The 23472-nt window shown below is 40.2% G+C and overlaps 2 protein-coding genes across 2 annotated transcripts; both read left to right on the forward strand.

Annotated features, from left to right (window-relative positions):
- The first annotated feature begins 2161 nt into the window (after positions 1-2161).
- LOC311506070 (beta-1,4 N-acetylgalactosaminyltransferase 2-like) lies at positions 2162-19068 on the forward strand. The gene is made up of 8 exons (XM_084569949.1): positions 2162-2191; positions 14498-14564; positions 14964-15077; positions 15287-15373; positions 16589-16770; positions 17325-17468; positions 17959-18181; positions 18274-19068. Exons 3-8 carry the CDS (start codon positions 14975-14977, stop codon positions 18459-18461), a joined length of 927 nt encoding a protein of 308 aa, XP_084426075.1. The 5' UTR covers positions 2162-2191; positions 14498-14564; positions 14964-14974; the 3' UTR covers positions 18462-19068.
- Positions 19069-21268: 2200 nt separating this feature from the next.
- Positions 21269-22377, forward strand: coa3b (cytochrome C oxidase assembly factor 3b). The gene is made up of 2 exons (XM_084569885.1): positions 21269-21483; positions 22153-22377. Exons 1-2 carry the CDS (start codon positions 21315-21317, stop codon positions 22257-22259), a joined length of 276 nt encoding a protein of 91 aa, XP_084426011.1. The 5' UTR covers positions 21269-21314; the 3' UTR covers positions 22260-22377.
- The last annotated feature ends 1095 nt before the right edge of the window (positions 22378-23472 follow it).

A 23472-nucleotide genomic window follows, 5' to 3' on the forward strand; every position in this document is an offset into this window, starting at 1 on the left:
ACTAGTGTTTGGGTGGCGTTTTTACAGAGTGAGCCAGACTGATGAGCGCACAGGTATAAATGGCTTGCACCGGCGAAGGGTACGTGCCTAGGTTATGGCGTGTATGTCCTGCAGAGTAGGGTTTAATCCCGGGAAACGGGATTCCCGGGAAATCTGATCAAGACTATTTCCCGATTCCCGGGAAAGGTTATGACGGGAAACGGGAAATATATATTTATTTTTTGTTACACGTGCGCTTCTATTGTTGTCTTACGTTAACGTTGAATTCAGTGCAGCAGTAGGCGACCAACCTCCTAATGATGTCTGCCGCCAGCTTTGTAAGGCCGTAAGGTGAACCCTGTTATCGTTTCATCCCGCTCCACAGTCTGGCATCTACACAATCTTTAGTTCATAAAACATAACAAGTCATGCTAAGCTACCCAAAAAAAGTTTGTCGCAAAAATTCCAGTCGATTGCCGATGCGTCTATGTTTTATGCAGAACTAGTTTCTTCAGAGCGTAATAAGATCTTGGTTGCGAGTGGTGGCACAGTTGGTCATGTGATCGTTCTACACCAATACGGTAGCTGCTTTTTGGCAGATAGGCTGTCACGCACGCAGCTCACTTGATCACGCAGCAGAATTGATCATTGCAAACTTTGTTGATATGGACATAAACTGTGTTTCTTGCCCTAATAATGTTACAAATAATATGAAACATGCTGGGAACGCATATTTGAATGATATCGATACATTACTTGGGCAAAAACAACAACAACAAAAAACAGCTGTTTCCCGGGATTCCCGGGAAATGGGTCGTCTTTTCCCGGGATCTGATTCATCTAATTTTCGGGAAAAATATTAAACCCTACTGCAGAGGTATGAACTTTGCTGAAGAGGATGTTCTTCCACAGTATTAAAAAGCAGTAAAACTCCTTCCTTCAGCATTGGAGAATTATTAATTTCTGGCAATGCCCTTTACTGATTTGGATTAGAGCTTTACTTTGTACAGTAAGCGGTGAATCAAAGCAGGACATTTAGCTGTGTGAGTGATCAAGAGGCAGAACAATTTCCCTGCTTATTGGGTAGAGCAGGTAGGCTCCTCCGCAACAGTCTCCTTAGCAATAAGATGTCATGAAAAGGATTGTTTGGTTTGGCTTCTGATGGACACAGCCTCCATACTGATGTAAAACTGTAGACGCATACGATGGAGACTAGAATGACTCTTTCCTTCCAGGTCACAGTTCCCCATTCACCTCCCCCCACCTGCTGAATGCACCTGTCCTGGGGGCTCAGTGATCCTGAAAGACCACATCCCCAAGGAGCAATATGAGGAGGTGATGCAACGCCGGGCTAAGGAGCTCCAGCAGCACAAAGCCAGGTAGTGGGTGGATCCAGGGGGAAGGTTTTATAATCTCACTACAACTTTCTTCATGACCGCCCACTATGGCCTCGTTCACACCAGCATTCTACTTCTGAATAAGTCTTATAATAAGTCTTGTAGCAAAGCAGTCTAGAAGCCTGTTAGAGACACACAATACACACATGCTAGCAAACACTATATTTATGTGTACAGTAGCAAATGTATGTTCAAATACAGAGAAAACAAAAATAAACTCATTGTTCTTTTTTACTTACCATACAGAAAAAGTTGAAAATATAATTGTTTTTGGCTGCGCAGTGCTTTCATTTCATTTTATATTTACCAGCTTCATTGATTTCCACTCATGTGCATACTTGTTTTTATGTATTATTTGTGTTTGCATTAATAATGCTCAGCCTAAAGCTTTAACTTTAGAGTACACACTATTCATTTAGCAACTAAAACGTCTGCAGTAACTCACACTTTATGTCTCTAAATGCATAGCTTTGCTTCCTTGTTTGCTTAAATCACATGATCTCCTCAACAGGACATCATCTGTATTATCCAGACTGCTGTTTGCTTTGCCCAACTCTCCCCTGCAGTACCCTATCCAGGGTTATATAGTACAGCCTTTGCGTCCCACCCTCATACCTTGTATGCTCATCCTTCTGCAGCCCATAGATCAGATAATAACAGGGCAGGGTGGGTAAATTCCTTGTAGAATTTACATGTTGTAATGGCCAGTTTTCCAACATGTGTTTCTTTCTGTAAAAGGACAGTGTAATGATCAGTGTTGCATCATTTTAATTACAGGTTTAGAGCTGTGCACAGGGAAAAGAAGCAACTACAAGGTTAGTGAGATCTCATAGATCAAGTTGGCTGGTCGTTATCGCTCAGATCTGCCTGGACAGTTGGTTTTGATTGGTTAAAACGACGGCTGATGAATGGTGATACATTTCAGGTTTTTCTTGATTCCCTTGATTCCTATATGGTACTACAGTACGAGAAAGCAATGAGGTGCGTCTGAAGTGGTAACAAGCGGATGACGTCCCATGCAGATGTTGCAAGGACAGAGAAGCCAAAGCTGCCACATGAGTAATCATTGACCATGTTTACATGGTCTTTAGTATCCCGATTTTGATCGGGTTTTTGAAGTATCCTGTTTTCGTGTTTGTCCAAGTAAACACCATATCCCAAATTCATAAATCAGGATATGCTCATTTCCCGATTTCAAGAAACCCGGTTTTGCTACCTGGAGTACTCTGATAGAAGCCGGGATACTGGAGCATGTATACACCTTATCCCGATTTCTGACGGCTGCCCACTGTCTGCACAGGCGCGAGTGACGCCAAGTGACGCACTAGATATACAAACAACATGGCAGCAATGAGAACTTCTCACTTTTGGAGCGACGAAGAGACAGAATTTTCCCTTAAAGTAATGAAAGAACTAAACATAACGACGTGTTTAGATGGCAGAAAACACAGAAATGCTTATGTATTCAAATCTGTTGCGGAAAAGCTACGTGACGCTGGTTTTCCACCTGGCTCCGTTGAACAAGTTAGGTCACGTTGGAAAACATTGAAAAAGACGTGAAACACGCATGCGCAGATAGGATACAGTGATCAGAAAACGGGTTACTGGTATTTATCATGTATACGGGGATATGAATAACCGGGTTTCTCTGTGTTCCATGTAAACACCATATCCCGGATATGCTCAAAGCCGGGATAAGCCTCAAAATCGGGATACTAAAGACCATGTAAACGCAGTCATTGGTTCCGTAGCAGTCCTACATAAGCCAGTTGAAAGGTCTACTCATGTAGACCTGTATCACTTGTCAGATAAGGTGCCAAGAGTGTCCAGAGAACACCTCATTAAAACAGTTTCAGAACATTATATATAGTTCCTATATGGTACTATAAGAACACTTCGCTCTCAGAATACAGGCCTTGTTGTGGTTCTTCTAGTTTCCAAAGGGAGTATGGGAGACAAAGCCTTCAGCTGTGGAACCAGTAGTGGTTGGGGGGCAGACACCCTCTCCTCTCCACTTTTAAAATTATAAGATTAAGCTTTCCATTTTTATAAAGAATAAAGTTAAGGCTGGCTTAGGTGACTTTTTTATTGTTTTTGTCAATTGCACCATATAAACTCAATTGAAGGTGAACACTTTATTGGCACCATATAAACTCAATTGAAGGTGAGCACTTTATTGGCACCATATGAACTCAGTCGAAGGTGAACATTTGACATGAGTCATTGTTGAGCAGCCATTTTGGTGTCAGTCTTGGTGTAAGGGGCAGAAACCTCACTGCATCTGTTGCGTTCAGGTCCTGAAAATGCTGCAAAAGGTGGATTTTCAAAAGTGTTGCGCAAAGAAAGTACGGAATACCATCCCTTAGCAAAAAGAAGTTTATTCAAGTGTACTACAAGTATACTTACTTTATACTAAAATTGAGGTATACTATATTTCATATACTTAAGAATAGTATAGTGAAGTATACTTAGCTTATACTGAAAAGTATAAAGAAAAGTCTTAGACTAAGTATATATATATACTAAGACTTACACTTATACTTTAAGACTAAAGCTTATACTTGTACTTTGGTATACTTTTTACTACTTTCTGCCACAAAGTACTAATACTTAGTATATCTTAGTCCAAGTATATAATAAGATCAAGTCATTGACTTGTGCATATATTTAATTTAGCAGAATAAAAATGTTTTTCCACAACACAATTTATTTGTGATATTACCCCTGTTAGAAACTCAAGATCATATAGTGCTGGACTTTAAAAGTTTACAGTAAATCGTATGTGTGTTCACTAGCATTATCTTTATGTACCTTAAAAACATACACAAAAACAGAAACATTGACTTGGCTTTATTGATCAAGTTCTAGTCCCTTTCATAGGAGTTTGACAATGGTGTCATGTACACATCATCATCTGTTTCAACAAGAACACATTTAGTTTTAATCACGTCAGGCCACACAGCATTAACAGGTTTTTTTTTTATTCTCATATATAAAGTACTTTGTATTGTGAATCTTTACATACAGGCCTGTCTGATTCAGTAAGTACCTCAACTAAAACACAACATAGTTTGGCACATGAACAAAAAGCAGAAATTTGATGTCAACACGTTTGTTTAAAAATAACCAAGTCATTAATTAAACTAAATGTATCATCTTTCAAGCATAAAGCACTGTTGTATCTCTTCTTTAGTCTGAAATGTCCACATCCAGTTTGCTTGTGGTAGGGTTCTCAGTGTTGACTTCATCATCTTCATCTTCACTGTTGGAAGTGTTACTCCAGTGTTCTTCTGTGTTGATTTGGTTATCTTTATTATCATTCTACATGTGAACCAAGGAAAGAGAATGAAAAATGTAGTTAATAAAACAATGACTGAAATTGTGCAGGTGGTTTGCTGTAGCTTTTGCGTTGTGCTGACAATGTTGTCATTCGTCTACACTTAGACTAGAGGATAGGTCAAAATGTACCACAATTAAGATAAACTGTCCGTTAGATGGTATGAATGCACTCAACTATTACAGCAAACCTCTAACTACATGTACAGTAAACTACATGTGTGCACTGTTGACACTTTTTGAGGGTGTCACTGGAAGCCCTCTGATGAATATTATATAAATCAGTGACGTGGCATATGACATGTGGTAATGATTATACCTACCAGGGGAGCTGACAGCACAGTTTAGGGAAGATTCTTAAAACTGAATCAAGCAGGATAAGAAAGTTACCCAGATACATGGGGGCATGTATCCTGGCAACAGAAGATGTCCTGACATATTTCAAGATTGGATGTCTGTAATAACTTGGACAAACTGTCATTGCGTATTTACCTGTTGAAAGGCAGTATCCAAAAGCCTAGGTGTGGAGGAGCTCTGTGTGTGTGTTCTGATCTTAGACATCATGAAATCATAACAGTCTTAATTCACTGTTACTTACTTTTACTTTCCATCTGTACTTGGTAGTCCTTGGAATCTCTGCTGTGTAATCCTCCAAATGTCTTTTATAAGGTCTATGATGTTTCTCGATGTTAGCTCTAATGAGCTAATTCAGAAGCTTCTCCAGCTCTCGCTGTCACAGTGTCGCGCACATAAACTGTACGGTCGCGCTTTGCACTTACGGTCCATGTTCCCGCCTCCCTACCTGGCAGCCAATGGGAGCCTAATTTCAAACTGGCGTCCACCGCTGCAGGTAACGATCTTGTTCTCCAAAGAAAAACCAACGGTCCCGTTCTCAACAAGGAAAGAAGGAGGAAACGACATGGAGGTGAAGTGGAACATTAAAGGCAGAGAAAAGTCAGACGGTCCAGCCTTTTTCCCAGCAAAGGTTTTAATGTTTGGTGGTAAGTTGTTGCATTTTATTTCTTCCCAGTTACCTTGATAGCACTGATTTAATCTGTCGCTTTGTCATAGCCCAGTTGTTTGCACGTGACGTCACCGCTGGCATGCTGCTCATTGTTTTCCATCAGTTATGACTCTGTCATATTCAGTCTAGATCAGGGATAGACAACTGGCGGCCCGCGACCTCACTCGAAGTGGCCCTTAGATTAATTTTTGATAATTATAAAAATGTGTCCTCTGCGGTGCACTGAATCAGTTGTAATGACACAGCTGGCCACTAGATGGCCTCTAATGCAGATGCCGACGCTTCCACCGGGTCTTCTCCACCAGTGAAGAAGAGACGTTGCGCCGTGGCTAAGAGCAGAGGAGAGAGAAAACTTGATCGAGAAAATAGTGTGTGTGTTTCAGGTGAAATGGGAAGAAGATCATCTGTTCACAGAATTTAAAAGCAAACCTATGTGCTTAGTCTGTTTAGAGACGTTATCTGCCATGAAAGATTTCAATTTAAGTTGACGCTACAACACGTTGCACAAAGCTAAATACGAGACGTATACTGAAGCTGCAAGGGCTGCTATCATAGCGGACCCTAAATCAAAAGTACACAAACAACAGTGACTTTTTAACAGTGCCCACTGCTGGTAGTGGTGAGGTAGAGTGGGTATACAGGGGAAATGTTAAACTCTTTCTTGGTGTAAAAATGCACAAATTAGTTCTTGCAATTAATGTTTGTCTAATGTTCTGCAGGTTTCTGACATCCTTGAAGAGGATGGTGATTTGTATGTTTTATTTTCATGAGCCCTTTGCACTAAAAAAAATAACTAAGTGGTTATTTTTGTTTGCTTCAATTAACACACACACATATATATATATATATATATATATATACACACACACACACACACATATTTAAAATGGCAGTTTTATCATATATGGTTAAGTGTGCGGTCCTATGTGGCCCTCTGGTAGTGTCGATGAAAAATTGTGGCTCCCTCCATCATTTAAGTTGCCCATCCCTGGTCTAGCTGATTGATGTGTGATGTATGTGCATTCCCTCTATAGAGTTTTTTTTTCCTGATTGCATTTAAGTTCAGACATGTACCTGATAAACCATCCTTCATGCCTCTTTAACAAGTGGTCTGCAACCTCCTATCAGGCATGGTCTCAGACAAGCTGGACCCATTCCAGTTTGCTTACAGAGCAAGACGTGGTGTGGAGGATGCAAGCCTCACACTTTTAGACACTGTCACCAAGAACTTGGACTCAGCACATCCACACACCAGGATTTTATTCATGGACTTTTCCTCAGCTTTTAACACTGTGAGCATTGATAAACTTTTACATCCCCTCTCTGATCTTCAGGTTCACCCAACACTGACCCTGTGGACTAAAAGTTACACCTAACAGGTGTCTTTTAATGGCGTTAAATCAACAAAGCTTATTTTAAATACTGGACTCCCCCAAGGTTGTGTTTTATCCCCAATCCTCTTCTCTGTGTACACCAACAACATCACATGTAACAGTGAAGGTATGGCACTTTTTAAATATGCAGACGACATTGCTCTAGTTGCACACGTGCCCAATATTGATGCCCTAACTTGCTACCAGCAGGTAGTACATAACCTATCTCAAACTTTTGTTGAGCTCTCCTTGGAGCTCAACATCGCAAAAACAAAAGAACTATGCTGTGGGGGCAGAGACAAGGCATCACCTCTGTTTCAGCCAATTAGCATCCAGGGTCAGCCAGTGGAACAAGTGCAAGTATTCAGGTACCTGGGCACAGAAATAGACACTTCCCTGTCCTTTTCACAACACACAGACACAACATACAAAAAAGCACAACAACGTCTCCACCTGCTCAGGAAACTCAGAACTTTTCAGGTCAGCAAGGAGGTGTTAAACTTGGTTTACCGCTCCCACATCGAATCAGTTCTCACTTTCAATATCTCTTCCTGGTACAACCAACTCACCATCAAACACAAAACAAGACTGTCACGCATAGTGAATCATGCTGCCAAAATAACTGGCTCCCCCCATCTCCCCCTATCTGAGCTGTACAGCCGCTCTGTGATCAGGAAAGCCAACCTGATCACAGAGGATCCCTCCCACCCCCTCCATCACTCCTTCCAGCTACTACCATCAGGCAGGCGTTTTATTGTACCACTGGCCCGTAAAAACATCTACAAGAAATCCTTCATCCCCTCTGCAATAGCCATACTGAACAGCACAACATGAACACCACAGTCAGCTGATACCTCAACACCCCATGTCCTGTTTGTATATGTCTGTGTGAATGTTTTTCTTGTGACTGGAGCCTTGTCAAAGACAATTTTCTGTAACCTTGTGTAACAGACAATAAAGTATTATCTTATCTTATCTTTATTGTGGATGGTGAATAAAAATAACACTGAAGTAATGTTTTGTGTTTTTTCCCTCACAGTCCATGTCCAGGCCAAGTTCCCTGACACCACCATGCAAGATGTGAGACCAATCAGAAGAAAGAAATGCAACAATATAAGCTATGCCAAGCAAGCAGCTGAAAAGAAGTTATAAAAGTAACGTTTTTGTTTCTGTCAAGGTATTTATTATTTTTGGTTCCAAAGACGAGCACTTTTCTTTTACCTTTTTCTTTTGACAAGGAAGGACTTCAATTCTCAGTTGGAGACATTTTTGTTTACATTTTTACATGTAAATGTGAACAGCAAAGGAGGACATACCTGCACATATTTCAGCAGGTATTTGTAAATACACTGTATGGTATGTTTTAAAATGTTCTATAAATATATCAAACTTGTTCTCAACATTCTGTCTTGTGATTTTGTAAATACATTGCAGTCTAGTGTACACACAGTATGGGTTAACTTTAAGAATACTTTAAGAAGTATATTTCAAGTATATAAATAGTATGCTACAAGTGATATGCTAAGCAAACTTACAAGTGTACTTGTAGTATAACGACAAGTAAACTAGTAAAATACCAAAAAATTGTTTTTCAGTTTTAGTAATTCTAAGTTCATACTTACCCTTAGCAAGCTCTAAGTATACTACAAGTACACTCATCTTTAAACTGCTTCCAATTTAGCCAAAAGAAGTATTAAATTAGTATACTTTCTAGTACACTACAAGTACATGGTCTGTAGTATACTTACTATACTTATACTTATACCCAAGTATACCGTAAATTCCGGACTATAAGCCGCTACTTTTGTCACTTGCTTTGGACCCTGCGGCTTATACAACGGCGGATGGATTTTTACAGCTAACGGTCACCAGGGGCGCACTATCATGTCATAGACGATGACACGAGGATTAAGAACTGACTTTTCTGGTATAGTAGCTTTGCGTTTCCAAACAGTCATTTCTGTCCCGACAATCCCCTCCGTGGTAGAAGAAACCCTTACGGTAATTAAACATTAAAACACCAGCGGTTTATAGTCGGGTGCGGCTTATAGTCGGTGCGGCTTATATATGGCCCAATCTGTAGTTTCCCCAAAATTTAGCTGGTGCGGCTTATATTCAGGTGCGCCTTATAGTCCGGAAAATATGGTACTTAATAAAATGAACTTCAAGTATACTACTTTTTGCTAAGGGATGGCAGATTGTGACAAACGGAATCAGCAAAGTCTTTCTAAAACTTAAAAGGCTTGGTCATTTCAGCATTTCATTATGCTGCTTGCTGTTGTGACCAAGCTTTTAATCAGTGATACCTAACTGTTGGGCTTAGCAGTATGCCTGCTTTCCATTTTCTTGTTGTCTTTGCCCTGCATTTAGCTTTCCAATCTTTCTTGTGTATCCTGCAGGGTTTACCCTTACTTGCTCTGATTCTCATGGAAGTCTCATGTCCCCTGGAAAATAGCTGATGCAGTATTTGTGTGCAAAGGTGCCACCACACCCGCGAAACCAGTGTAGTGTTATGTCTTCCACAGAGTCATGGCAACCAGAAAATGGTCCCTTTTGATTCCCTTTGATACAACAGCTGTGCAACAATTCAGCAGTCAGGAATAAATCAGATAAAGTCAAGAAATGCAAATGGTGCAGCCAGGCCTGGAATTTCGTCATTTTAGGGTCAAGGCCACTTGGCCTTTTGTCTTGTCAATTTTTTGAGGGCACAAAGGCCAAAAGCCAGGGCACCAAGGCCATAAAATAAAACAATGATTTTAAGTCCACATCCATAATGAATTTAATGTAAGGACTAATGACGCTTCTGTGGAAGATTGGAGTCTCAGTCGAAACTGTCAAGCAGGTAAATAAACATCTCCTATACTTTTTTATGTCTGAATGAAATCACAAAAACGACAGCTTGAAAGACTTCACAAGAAAACCGGTTTAACTGTCCATCTACAAGCCTATACAGATTACCTTCAGCAGTACAAGAATGCTCTCAGTACTGCCCGATCCACCTACTACTCTCACCTCATTCACTCTGGCTCCACCAACCCCAAGGCTCTGTGTTCTACAGTAAATAAACTCCTCAAGCCCAGCGACAGTACCTCCAACTCATTCACCACTGACAAATGCAACTCCTTTCTCTCATTCTTCCAAACAAAAATCGACACCATTTATAACAACTTGTCCCCCTCTCCTGCCCCCACGGCCTGCACTCCCACTCCCCCACCTGCTCCTCCCCTCCTCACCTCTCAGCCTCTGTCTCAGTTCTCCCCCATGTCACCAGGGGAGCTGCCCAAAATCATGATAGGCATGAAAACCTCTACATGTGTTCTGGATCCCATCCCATCTCACCTCATTAAGGACTCTTTACCAGCCATCTCCACACTCATCACAGAAATCATCAACTCCTCCCTCAGGTCTGGCTCAGTCCCCTGTTCACTCAAACTGGCTGCTATCACCCCCATCCTCAAAAAACCTGGACTCAACCCTGACATCTTGTCGAACTTCCGGCCCATCTCCAATCTCCCCTTTCTGTCCAAAATACTGGAGCGTATTGTCGCCACACAACTCAAAGCCCACCTCTGCTCAAATGACCTGTTCGAACCATTTCAATCCGGTTTCCGTCCCCAACACAGCACCGAAACAGCCCTCCTGAAAGTCACCAATGACATCCTCCTCTCCGCAGACTCCGGCCAGCTCACCATCCTCATCCTCCTGGACCTCACTGCAGCTTTGGACACCATAAATCACACCATTCTCCTCTCCCGCCTTGAGTCCTCCCTCGGCATCACTGGCACTGCACTCTCCTGGCTCAAATCATACCTCTCAGACCGACAACAATTCATCCACATCAACAACTGCACCTCCTCCACTGTTCCTCTGTCCCAAGGTGTCCCCCAGGGTTCGGTGCTTGGTCCTCTCCTCTTCATACTTTACCTGCTCCCCCTTGGCAACATCATTCGCCACCACGGTCTCCATTTCCACTGTTATGCTGATGACGTCCAGCTTTATATCTCCACCAACTCCATCACTCCCGCCACTCTTTCCACTCTCTCCAATTGCCTCGCTGACATCAAATCCTGGATGCAGATCAACTTCCTCAAACTAAATTGTGACAAATCAGACCTAATCATTATCAGCCCCAAATCCCTCAACAACACCACAGACAGTTTCCGCCTCACCATCGACAACTCCACACTGTCTCCATCCCCCAACAGCCGCAACCTCGGAGTCATCTTTGACAGTAACCTCTCCTTTGATCATCACATCAATCAAATCACCAGAACTGCCTTCTTCCACCTCAAGAACATTGCCCGACTCCGTCCATCACTCTCCTTCTCTGCTGCTGAAACCCTCATTCACGCCTTCATCACTTCCAGAATTGACGACTGCAACAGCATCCTCTATGGCACACCATCCAAAACTTTAAATAAACTTCAGTACATCCAAAATTCTGCTGCACATCTGCTCACCCACACCCGCTCCCATGATCACATCATTCCTGTCCTCCAGAAACTCCACTGGCTCCCAGTTCCACAGCGTATTCAGTTCAAAATCCTCCTCCTCACACACAAAGCCCTCCATAACCAGGCCCCTTCCTATCTCACTGACCTGCTCCATCGCCACAATCCATCCCGCAGCCTCTGTTCATGTGACGCAAACCTCCTTACTTCACCACTCAAGACCAAGCATCGAACCTGGGGCGACAGAGCCTTCTCTGCAGCTGCCCCCTCCCTCTGGAACTCTCTCCCCAAACACATCCGCGACTGTACCGACCTTCCTACCTTCAAATCTCTGACAAAAACACACCTTTTTAAAATTGCTTTTAATGTTTAGCTCAGTTTATTGTGTTTTTGATGTTATATTTCACATTGTTTTGCTAATTTGATGTCCTTTTTATGTAGTGTCTTTGAGTATCTTGAAAAGCGCTTTTAAATAAAATGTATTATTATTATTATTATTATTAAGATAAGAAACTAAGAAACTATCTCTAAAAAGAATACAAAATGAACCGTATCAATCTGATTGTTGCTTGTGATTTGTCTGTCTTGTTTTTACATGTGATTATGTTTTTTTATTATGTTTTTATAGTTGTCTATTTTGTAACCTGTCTGCAAGCCAAGTTTCCCTTAGGGGACATTAAAAGCAACTGAACTGAAGTACACAGGAAATTATGAAGTCCATCACTCACTTCAAAAACTGTAAAACTTATTAAACCAATCTCCACCCACAATTTTTGCTCAATTGACACCAAATGTGCAAGAGCATCTTCAGGCAAGAGCATCTTCAGACTGTCCTCAAAAAACTACTACACAGATTTCTGATTGATCACAATTGAGCCTACAGTGCATCAAAATGTTTGACTGTAAATGGTACTGTAAACATATACTAGCATATAGGCTACTGATTAACCCATAAGAGCCCAGACCGATTTCTCAATCAAGGAAAATTATGGAGGAGATAAAATAAACTAAATAGACAACAAAGAAAACATTTGACTTTTTATTTTTAAAAATAGCACTCTCATGTCACTTGCAAAACATTGAAACACCATGACACCTGGCTGTGAAACACTGAAACGCCATGATACCTGTGTCATGCTGGGTCCTTTGTTTGAAGATGAGGATGGGGAGTCGGGGAGATTTGCAGTGCATGTTTTGGGGTTCCTTGGACCATATGGATGAATGTTTGGCCTCTTTTTGTTGATGTTAGCTGCCCATTTTTATGAGGTGTAACAGGTTGGGGTAGGTTAGATAGCTAACAATCAAACAAGCTACAGTGTATCGTTGCCTCTTCAAACATAACTGACCACTCACCTCGATTGTTTTGCAGTTTGTAGCTGTATCGTCAAAGCTTTTTTTAAGGCACCTCTCCCTCCGTTGCTTGCTTGGCATAATTATTGCTGGGGGTAAATGAATAAATGTTAATGTTGTAATGTAGCCAGCCACCGGTGTTAGCCTACCTGTCTTAATTTTTATTTAACCAGAAAAAAACCCATTGAGATAAAATCTCTTTTGCGATGGTGATCTGGCCAAGACGACAGCAGTTACACGTCGGTTAAACAGCAAACATAGATTAAAAAAGCAACTATGAACAGCCAACATCAAACAACTGTAACTTACCAAAGTAGCAACACCAAGATCATAAATACATAAAAATTACACATTATGGCAGGAACAAGCAAACAAAAACTTGACAGCAAGCTAGCAAGCGTTTGTTGACGTTAATATTACAGGCTGTGGTCGGCACGTTAAAACTGGGCCAACGTTGTACTGATATGTTCAGTATATGTACTGAACGCTACTGTACAAGCAATTTAACGTTGACTAACTTATATGTTGAAATTCCTATCTTATTCGTTCGCTAATTTATCACACTGTCTTACCTCAGTCCCGGGGACTTTTTCCCTCTCTTCAGTTCAGTCTCAGACCCAATGTCACAGCCTCGCGGACGCGGACAGAAGAGGGTGGGGGTGGGGTGCGTTTGATGAAGTCTCCTTGGCCGGTGATAGATTTGTGTCATTCTAGCCTGTCCGAGCGGTTCATGCCAGGCTCGAATCAAACCCACCACTGATGATGAATGTCATCAAAACCTGCTTTTTTTTCTCAAAAGACGCAGGTGTCAAAGCTGTGTTAACAGGAAAGAGGCAGACTAGAAAACCGCAAAACCAACTGGGGCAGTGCAGGCGGGGCATCAAGGCCATCGTGGCCTTAGGGCAGATATTTTTTTCAAGGGCACAAGGCCAAATTGCCTCATATGAGGGCCATGGCCCTCGTGCACCACGTGAAATTTCGACCCTGGGTGCAGCCCTGGCCATCTTTCAGGGAAAGGAATATTTCTGCAGCCCAGACATGTTGACCTTGGGACGACTCTTACCCTGTATACTCAGGATGCTTGAGAAGCAAAGAAAGGGATAGCTTATGGAGGAGTTTAAGTGTGTCATATGAAACCAGTTTGCTTAGCAAGTGGCTTTGTAGGCTTGTAAATATCACACACCCACAATTATGTGACATAATATGATATCTGTTTAATATCTATGCAATCACTATCATAATTGATATAGTAATGTTCTGAAACTGTTTTAATGAGGTGTTCTGTGGACATTCTTGGCAGCTGTTCTGACAAGTGATTCAAGTCTACATGAGTAGGCCTGTCAACTGGCTTACGTAGGACTGCTACGGAACCAATGATTTCTCATGTGGCAGCTTTGGCTTCTCTGTCCTTGCGACATCTGCATGGGACATCATCCTCTTGTTACCACAAGACTATAGACTATGCACCTCATTGCTTTCTCGTATTGTATTAATGTGTGGCATCACAATTTCTGCAGTGTTACACCGCTTATGTCTCAAAATCACACAGGGCTTCGTCAAGTTTTTCAGATCCTGTTTCTCTCCTAGGTGTTTTTGAATGTTTCCAAAGGCACCCTGACCACCGAGATCCCAGCAGAAGAGGCGACTGTCGAAGGTTTTGTTATACCTCTTAGAGTTTCTTCTCTTACACTTACGAGATAGTCTGATTTTGTTAAGCAAATTACACTTTTGAGCCATAATAACTAGACCAATGCAAACTGAGCCATACAACTGATTTTGTGTGGTTTCAGCCCATTTATTACAGTTTGGGGATCTCAGCATTGCTCTTGTCTGTCTATGCTCTTTCTGATATTTGAATGTGTTTTAGTTTTAGGTTTTAGTTTATTTTCATATTGCATACAAATATATTCCACAGGTTACGTCAATGGAAGACATGCAAAGCAAGCTTATCTTGCTCATTTCCAATTTACATGAATATGAATGTACGGCTATGTGATACTGTATGTAAATATTAAACAAAGATTTAATGTTTGACTGTGGTTGTACATGACAGGGGCTGGTAAGATGGGACTGACTATCGAGTCTAGCAACCTGGACCTCCTCAACAAGCTTCTGGCCAAAGTGACCTACACTAGCACTGTCTATCATGTGAATACTGCTGACCTTGGTATGTGTTTAAGAAATGACAAGTAAGCTAGATATCATAATCGTTATGTGAGGAATAAAGTGCACACAGTGAAATGTACAAGTCTTGATTAAGTAAAAGTAATCAAAAGGAATGAGCACATTTTATTGTTTCTTTCTGAAAGAATAAGGAAATGTAGGCATATAGTTGTATTCCTTACATAAATTGTATTTTTTCTATACTTTTTGTAGTTTCCTTCCAGTTTGAGGAACATGAAGCTATGTTTCCCATTGTCATCAAACAGCCTCAGCCCCCAGTCCTGTATGACATGGGAAAAGGTACTCACAATTATAATTCGCAAATAGTCTTTTTCTGCTTTTAAATCCAGACATAAATTCTCTTTTGAACCAAGCTTTTCATTAACATTTATTGTTATTTAAGTATCTTCAATGTGGAACAACACTGAAAACATCCAAATCTAAAGAAGCTTATGAAATTATGCAATAAACTTAGTTTCACGGAAGGGTTTTCATTATCGAATATCGGATAACATGTCTTGCCTATTTACTGAAGGCATTAGTGCTGTTGTGCCATGGCCATTGATACACAGCAAATTGCTATTTAGTTGCTGTAGTAATCAGCATTATTAAAAGTTTTGCTCAGATAAGTAAAAAGAAATTACAGCCAATCATTGCTTTAAGACATAAAAGTCAGTCCATATGGAAAATTCCAATTTCAGTGGCAAAAATTATCCAGTGCTATAAAAAATCTTTCTTTCATGAGTGCCACCCCATTGAACAAAGACCAGTTCATTATACCTACCAGCCTCAAAAATTAATGTTTATCAGAGACTCAGTTTAGAGCCCACAAAAGAGCTTCAGAGTTCATGTAGCGGGTATATCTCTACATCAACTGTAATTGCGTCAATTTTCTCAAAACCAATTCAAAGAATGCCAACAAAACAGTAGACCAGTTAAACTGTGCGCTAAATTCATGCACATTTTACTAGAATACCACAGCATAAAGACACAAAGACTATGTAAGGACTACTGAACCAAAAAATACAAAAGTAAAGCGACACGTGGTCTAGCCTCCACGAGAAACCCAACCTAAACCTGACTGAGGGATGAGTTGGACCGCAGAGTGAAAGGTAAAGCAGCCAGCATAACTCTAACCCAGGATAAATGAGAACTCCTTCAAGGGTGTTGGAAATACTTCAGGCAACAACCTCATGAAGCCAGATGAGAGAGTGTGCAAAGTGGCTATCAAAGCCACCCAAAGAAATTATGGAACAAACTATTTTGTGGTCAGACATTGTTTGGTTTAGACCAACGTGTCTTCAAGCATTCCAGTGTAGAGCTTTTGTTGACACGTATCTATGACAATTGTTTTTATTAGTTGCCAAAACTAGGACACCTAGTGTTTTTGAGCATCTACGGATGTGCAAACCACCTGAATTGCTTAATCCTGAAAAGTACTACTTATACTAGCCATCATGTCAAACCCCAGACAATTCATTCTTCTTTCTGGCATTTTTTATTTCTTTTTGTCAGACATCAACTCTCAAGTCACTGTCATCACCAAGACTTTCCTGCGCTATGCAGAGCTGAAGGTGCTGTTGAAAAGCATCCGGGATTTCTATAGCAACATAACAGTCATTATTGCAGATGACAGCTTAAAACCAGAGCCCATTACTGGAGAAAACATCCTGCATTACATCATGCCCCCAGCCCAGGTATACACACTGTAACTTATGTTAACACACATTTAAATGTCGGACATTACAATTTTCTACAGAGTTATCTAATATTTTGAACAAAAATTCCATGTACAAAAAAACAAAGACATTGTGTCATCATCATATCAAACTAAACTTCAGACTTATTTTACATTTTGAAATAAATGATTAACCAAAATGATATTTGATAGAATAGCATGAATGCTACCATGTTTAATACATACTGTATCCATTGTTTAGTTGACTTCCACTATTCTTATGAATACATTGTATGGCATGGTACAAGATACATGGACACGCAATGTGTAGTTTGTTGGTTGTTAAGGTTCATTTTGTTAGTAAAAAAAGCAAGTAAATGATATTATTTTTAAAAAAAATCAATAATTTTATGCCATACGTTCAGATTACGTCACTTTATTTGCAGATGATCTACGATTCTATCTTGGAAAACATCCATTTGTTTAAACTTTTTTGAAGACATCAAAATGTGAAGTTATTTCTCATCATCTGTCAGTGCCCTACATTGCACTGTAACCATGTTTCTCCATCAGGGCTGGTTTGCTGGCAGGAATCTGGCTGTCTCCCAGGTTACCACTAAGTACTTTCTGTGGGTGGATGACGACTTTGTGTTTACGAAGAATACGAAGATAGAGACGTTAGTGGAGGTGATGGAGGCAGTTCCTGAACTGGACATAGTAAGGATAAAACAGCTGGCTTTTTTTTCCTTTTTCTTTTTTGAGGTGGGTGTAATTTTTTGAGACAAATGTTATATGACATAAGCCAAATCCTCCTGAGACCCGAGCTTTTGTTTGCATTTTTAATTTTATCAAGGTTCTGTATTTGGGAATAGTAGGATCTAAGAAGTATAAAAAATAAGCATCATCTCTGAACAGGAAGTAGTTGAAATGATGTCCCCATATGAGGATGCAGGGTCTCAGGAGGATATATCACTCCTGGTTACACTATTTCTGTAATCAGGTGTGGAAGTTAATTTCGGTCTCAATGTTGCTGTGTTGTTTTTTTACAATATTACTTTCTTACTTTGGTTGATAGAACAGGACTTAGTTTCTGAGGTATAGACCATGAGAGAGAGAAGTTTCTGTTTGATGCTACCTCAGCATGTATCGAACAAGTGGAAAGTAAGCCACATCATAACCAGGTACCTGGTCTCTCTGATCTTATCAGGTTGGGGGGTCAGTTCAAGGAAACAAGTTTCACTTCTCTCTTCACTATGACGAAGGAAAGGATGGTGGCTGCATGTACAGGAAGTCTAATGGGAAGTACCACTCTCTCCCTGAATATCCACAATGTTCTCTGGCCAGTGGGGTGGTCAACTTCTTCCTGGCACGTACAGATGCCGTACAGAGGGTCGGATTTGACCCAAAGCTCAAGCGTGTAGCGCACTCAGGTAGGTCCAGACTTCGACATGATTTCAGTTTCCAAGTCCAAAGCCTTTTCGGTTTTCCTTAGCCAAGTGTAAATGTCTGCCTCTGACTCCAGAGTTCTTTATGGATGGCCTGGGTTCCTTGATGATTGCTACATGTGGCGATGTGTCCATTGGCCATCAACCCAAATCAGCCAAGAACACCAGCTACCGCGGCTTCAGAAACCCTACACGAAGTGACAGTGAGTTAAAACTGCAGCTTCACTTCTTCAAAAACCACCTCAAGTGTGTCAAGTATGGGTAGAGGACATCGAGGTCATCGGTTGGATTTACAGATGGCACTTGTGCAATATACAATGTTATGATAAGAATGCAGCATGACAAAATAATAACCAGGAAAATATCACACCACATAGTTAGCATAAATGCTGACGATCCACTATAGTAGCTTGATTTGATGAAAACAGCACCTGGTCCTTGTTGGTGAGATTTGAAAGTCAAAATCAAGTATTAAAGTCTATCAGTTATACCCTCATCTTATTTGGACACTGAAAATGTTATTGGTCACTCTAAAAAACAAAACAAAAAAATTATATTCATGTTTGTCCTAGAAGATTAGAGGCCATTCATTATGGCACAAGCATTTAAAATTCATTCCAGTGGAGTCGGTGGGATTATTGGGTTCACATACAGGTGTTAAGAATAGCCATGTATGCTTTTCAATATATAATATGTACAATGGATGAATGACAAACTAGTTGGAGGGTGACCGTTAAAGAGAACTGAGAAATTCAAAATATAGCAAGCTAACTTGATTAGTAGATGTGTTAGACCAGTTACTATCATTTGTAACCAGACATGATTATGCAAGCACTTGTGAGAAAATGTAAGGGAGGGCTAACAGAAGAGTATAGATTGGTATATAATATTAAGACACACACATTATTTTGCTGTCAGCTGAAGGATTTTATTTTTTTTTTGCCTAACCATGCCAATATCACTAATGTCACTTTCTCCCATGGATAAGTTTGCTACCTCCATAAATGAAGTTCCTCTTGTAGAAACAAAATGTTTTTCCTGTTGAAGTTCCCGACCTCTGCAAGGCTAAAAATCACCCTTTTAAAATGAGTAGGATAGGTTTTAACATTGCAGCCTCACAGCCAGGATGACTTTAGATCCTCAGTCTTTCATCAGAACGTAAGCTTTGCCAGAGCGTTCAAAGGGAAGTCAACACTCAGGGATCTCAAAGCAAATGCCAACATCAAAGTTCTCAGGTTGTATAAAGTTTGAGATCAAACACAAAATCTCATTGTTTTCACTTCAAGAATACAAATACAATTCATAAAAGTTTCATAAATGCAATGTGAAATGATTACATTCATATTCTGTAGGGGCGGCTGTGGCTCAGTAGGTAGAGCGGTTTGTCCACGAACCAGAGGCTTAGCGGTTTGAACCCTGGAATGTGCCACATGCCGAAGTGTCCTTGAGCAAGACACTGAACCTCCAGTTGCTCCCAGTGCGTGGCACTGGTGTGTGCTTGTGTGAGCGAATGGGCAGATGAGTCTGTGACTGTAAAGCGCTTTGAGTACCAATAGGTAGAAAAGCGCTATATAAAAGCAAGGCCATTTACCAAGGCCATATTCTACACTTGTACGTCACTGTTTAAGCTTGTGTTGGATCTGGATAATTGATTCATTTTAGTTAATGATAAATTGGGATGAAATACAGAGTAACCAACTGGGCAGTATGGGCAACAGCACAAGGGTGCAGGACCACCAAGGATTCTAAAGCCCCAGATTCACTTTGGGTTTTGGTAATTTAATTAATGGAGCTCCCTGCAGTATTTGAAATGGGCCTCCACGCACATGGTACGGATTTCTGAACAATATGGAATAGTGCCATGTATAGCTCAGATGTTTGCTTGATTAAATGACACATACCTTATGTTTGGGTTCTTACGGGTTCCATCTGTTAGTTGTGATTAATACTGTGAAGTTTGCTAATGGCACCTCTGTTGATTCGTTGACTAATTAATTATTATGTGGGTAACTAAATAATGTAAAGAAATTTATATAATATTCTCTGTTTACTGTTGTCACTTTAACCCTGCATATAATGCACTAATAAAGTTTGGGGGTGGAAAAAAAGAAAGGAAAAAGGTTTTTGGTGATCAGTTTTGATTCTCAAAACAAGTAATGGAAATGGGATTAATTATTTTTGATAAGCAAACCTTCATATTGTCAAATATGGGATTTAAGGGTTTAAAATAAAATAATCTGTACAACAAAAATTTGTGGGGAAAAAGTATATATATTCATAATTCTATTTCTGGTTTGTGTTGACTTTTGTCACTCCGACCTTGCTGTTCTGAAGGGTTTCATGTTTATAAAATGCACTAATAAAGCTTTATTTAAAAAAACAAACATGCTTTTCCCACACAGTTGTTGTTTTTTTCCTCTAAACTTTATTGAACATACCAGAACATACACTGGCTAAATAAAAAAAGTCAGGCCAGACATATAATTAAAATTACAATAATGCCATTTTTATTTCCAGTAATATTTGTACTTTTACGTTTGTGTGTTTTGTTGGGTTATCCCTCTAAGGGTGGGGGGTGGGAATAATGCTCAAAGGAAAATTGTAAACTGTATGACCGAGGAGCAGTATTTCTGTATGTTATCTGAATGACTTTCTTTTGAGAAATAAAAAGATATTACAAAAAAATAAAAAATACAATAATGGTTACAATAGCTGTACAAAAATAATTAAATTAAACAAATGGCTAAATAAAATAAAATACAGTAAAGTATATTACAGCAGAGGGGGCTAGACCAGGTCATGAAAAGTGCATTCAGTTCCTTGGCCAGGGGGTTTCCAGTAAACGTTTTAATACTTTAGTTATTATAATAATAATTTAATATTAATTTAATATTTGAAGTTCATTCCATAAGGGGAATAATTTAATTTAATAAAGTATATCTATCTATTTAAGGTGGTTTTCCAACCGCCATTAAAAACAAAAAAAAAGAAGAAGCAGAAGGAGGCTCCCATACAGTAGGTGGAGGCATAAACATACGGTGGCGGTGTGTATTTGTTTCCGGTATTCCGGGTCACGTGAGGCGGAACTTCCGGTCGACAGATTTCATAACAAGAAGTCATGGTGGAAACGGGAGGAGACGCAGCCGCTAAACCGGCACTAACGGCGGCGCAGAAGCAACTTCAGCACCAGCGACGGGAGCTCGACTACTGGAAGAAGAATGCGGCGCGGCTCCGGACCCGGAACCTGCTGACCGGCCTGACTATCGGAGCGTTTGTGGTCGGCATGTGTATCCTTCACTGAAGGGGGGTCACTGTCTGACAGTAGATGACACTGCTATTCATTTATATGTAAAGTTCATGCTGCTGCGAAATATTGTAACTCAACTTTGTAGGTAATATAAAAAGGCTTTATAATTGAAACACTGTAAATATGCTACAAGTTAAACGTGTAATATTGGTGATCTAAGCAGCCTACCGGGACTAAAAGGTGCATGAGTCCTGTAGTTCAAAACCAAAAGCAGGTTTAGCAAACTTAACAACTTTACAAGCAGTTAAGCTTAATTTATGCTACACCATTTATTCTTGTGCGCTCGTCAGTCTGGCTCGCTCTGTAACAACGCCACCCAAATGCTGGCCGGACAGACATGTTGGTTTAGGAACAACTCAACAAAAAAAACATGAAGAACAGAACAAGGTGTTGACCTGGCCTTGAAAATTCACTAGATCCCAAACTAATCAAGTATCTGTGGGATGACCCTCCCCTCAAAGGCCCCCCACTAACAATATTCTGTTGCCGGACACCACAGGACACCCTCGGAAGGCCCATGTCCATTCTCTGATGAGTCACAACTGTTTTGGAGGCACAAGGGAGACCTACACAATATTAGGAAGGTGGTCATAATGTTATGCCTATGGCTGTTTTATTGTGTTCTTTTCTTTAACCTGTAGTTGTCCAGTTACCTACACCATCCTGTCTGTCAAGCAGGAGAGAATCGTGGAGGAGCTGGATGAGGAAGCCAGGATCCACATTATGCGAGGGCCACGGACTGGTGCCAACTCCTGAACACAAACTCCTCTGGACTTAAAGAATCACAGAAAATATACATATATATTTAAGGATGTTATCATGTTTTCATTGTCGCTTTATGTTTGGAAATACATAAAACTTGTTGTTGAAAGAGCCTTGGAATCAAGTATAGTCTTAACTTGTTATGGACTGAACAGTGATGCCTGCTTTCAAGACCGCACTCAAAAGATTTCTGAAGCATTTCCTTTATATAATAATAATTTTCTCAGAATGAGTCTAGTTACAGGAAAACTGAAGACAGACTTTGACTAGTTATTTTCCAGTGAATTAATTGCTGCTATATCTCATATTTATTTAACACGGGTATAAATAAAACTTCCACAAAGAAAAAGCCCTTCCAGCCATACACGTAGCAAAACTGGCATGCAGAACACAGTCCCTTTAAAATGTATTCACCCACTTGGATGTTTTTCCCTCTTACTGCTCTTATAAGTATGATCACAATCAATATTAATTTGCTTTTCTTTGTACAAGAACTTACAAAAAAGTCTGTCAGTGTGAAAAAAAGATTTCTGCAAAGTAATGTCAGTTAATTAAAATATGCAATCACTTAATTTACATTTTATAAGTATCCACACCCTTTAATTTGAACTACATAATTCAGATGAAGTCCAGAACAGCCGGTGCTGTCAACTCAATCAGTGTAGTTACAGAAATTGACATCACCTGAGTGCAGTTAGTGTGTCTCAGGGTCCAGTCACTGGTTAACCAGTAGTCCTCGCAAGAAAGACAAATGAACACACCAAAAAGGAAAGGTTATTGAAAAATATACGAAAGAGGATGATATTAAACAAGTGCCTGTAGTTGAGTTAAATCCATCAAGACATGAAAAGAACATGGCACACATGGTATACAGTACATATACAATACACACAAAAAAGGTCGCCGCCTGGATTTAACTAAGCAAATAGGTACGAGCCTCCTATTGGATAATTACTGCATGGGTGATTATCTTTCAGCTGGCAACAAGCTATTTAACCCCAACTGATGCAATGAGTAGCTTCTCATTTCTTTAACAACCATGTCTAAAGACACATCCTGTGGTCGTGGAAAAGATGTTTGTTTGGGAAGGGTCAAATCATTGGCATGCATCAAGCAGAGAAAATATCTAAGGAGATTTTAGAAACTACTAAATAGGGTTAAGAACTGTCCAACACATTATTAAAAACTGTAAGGATGGTGGGGAACC

This window comes from Chelon labrosus (genome assembly GCF_963514085.1).
Source record: "Chelon labrosus genome assembly, chromosome: 21".
NCBI classification, from domain to species: Eukaryota; Metazoa; Chordata; class Actinopteri; order Mugiliformes; family Mugilidae; genus Chelon; species Chelon labrosus.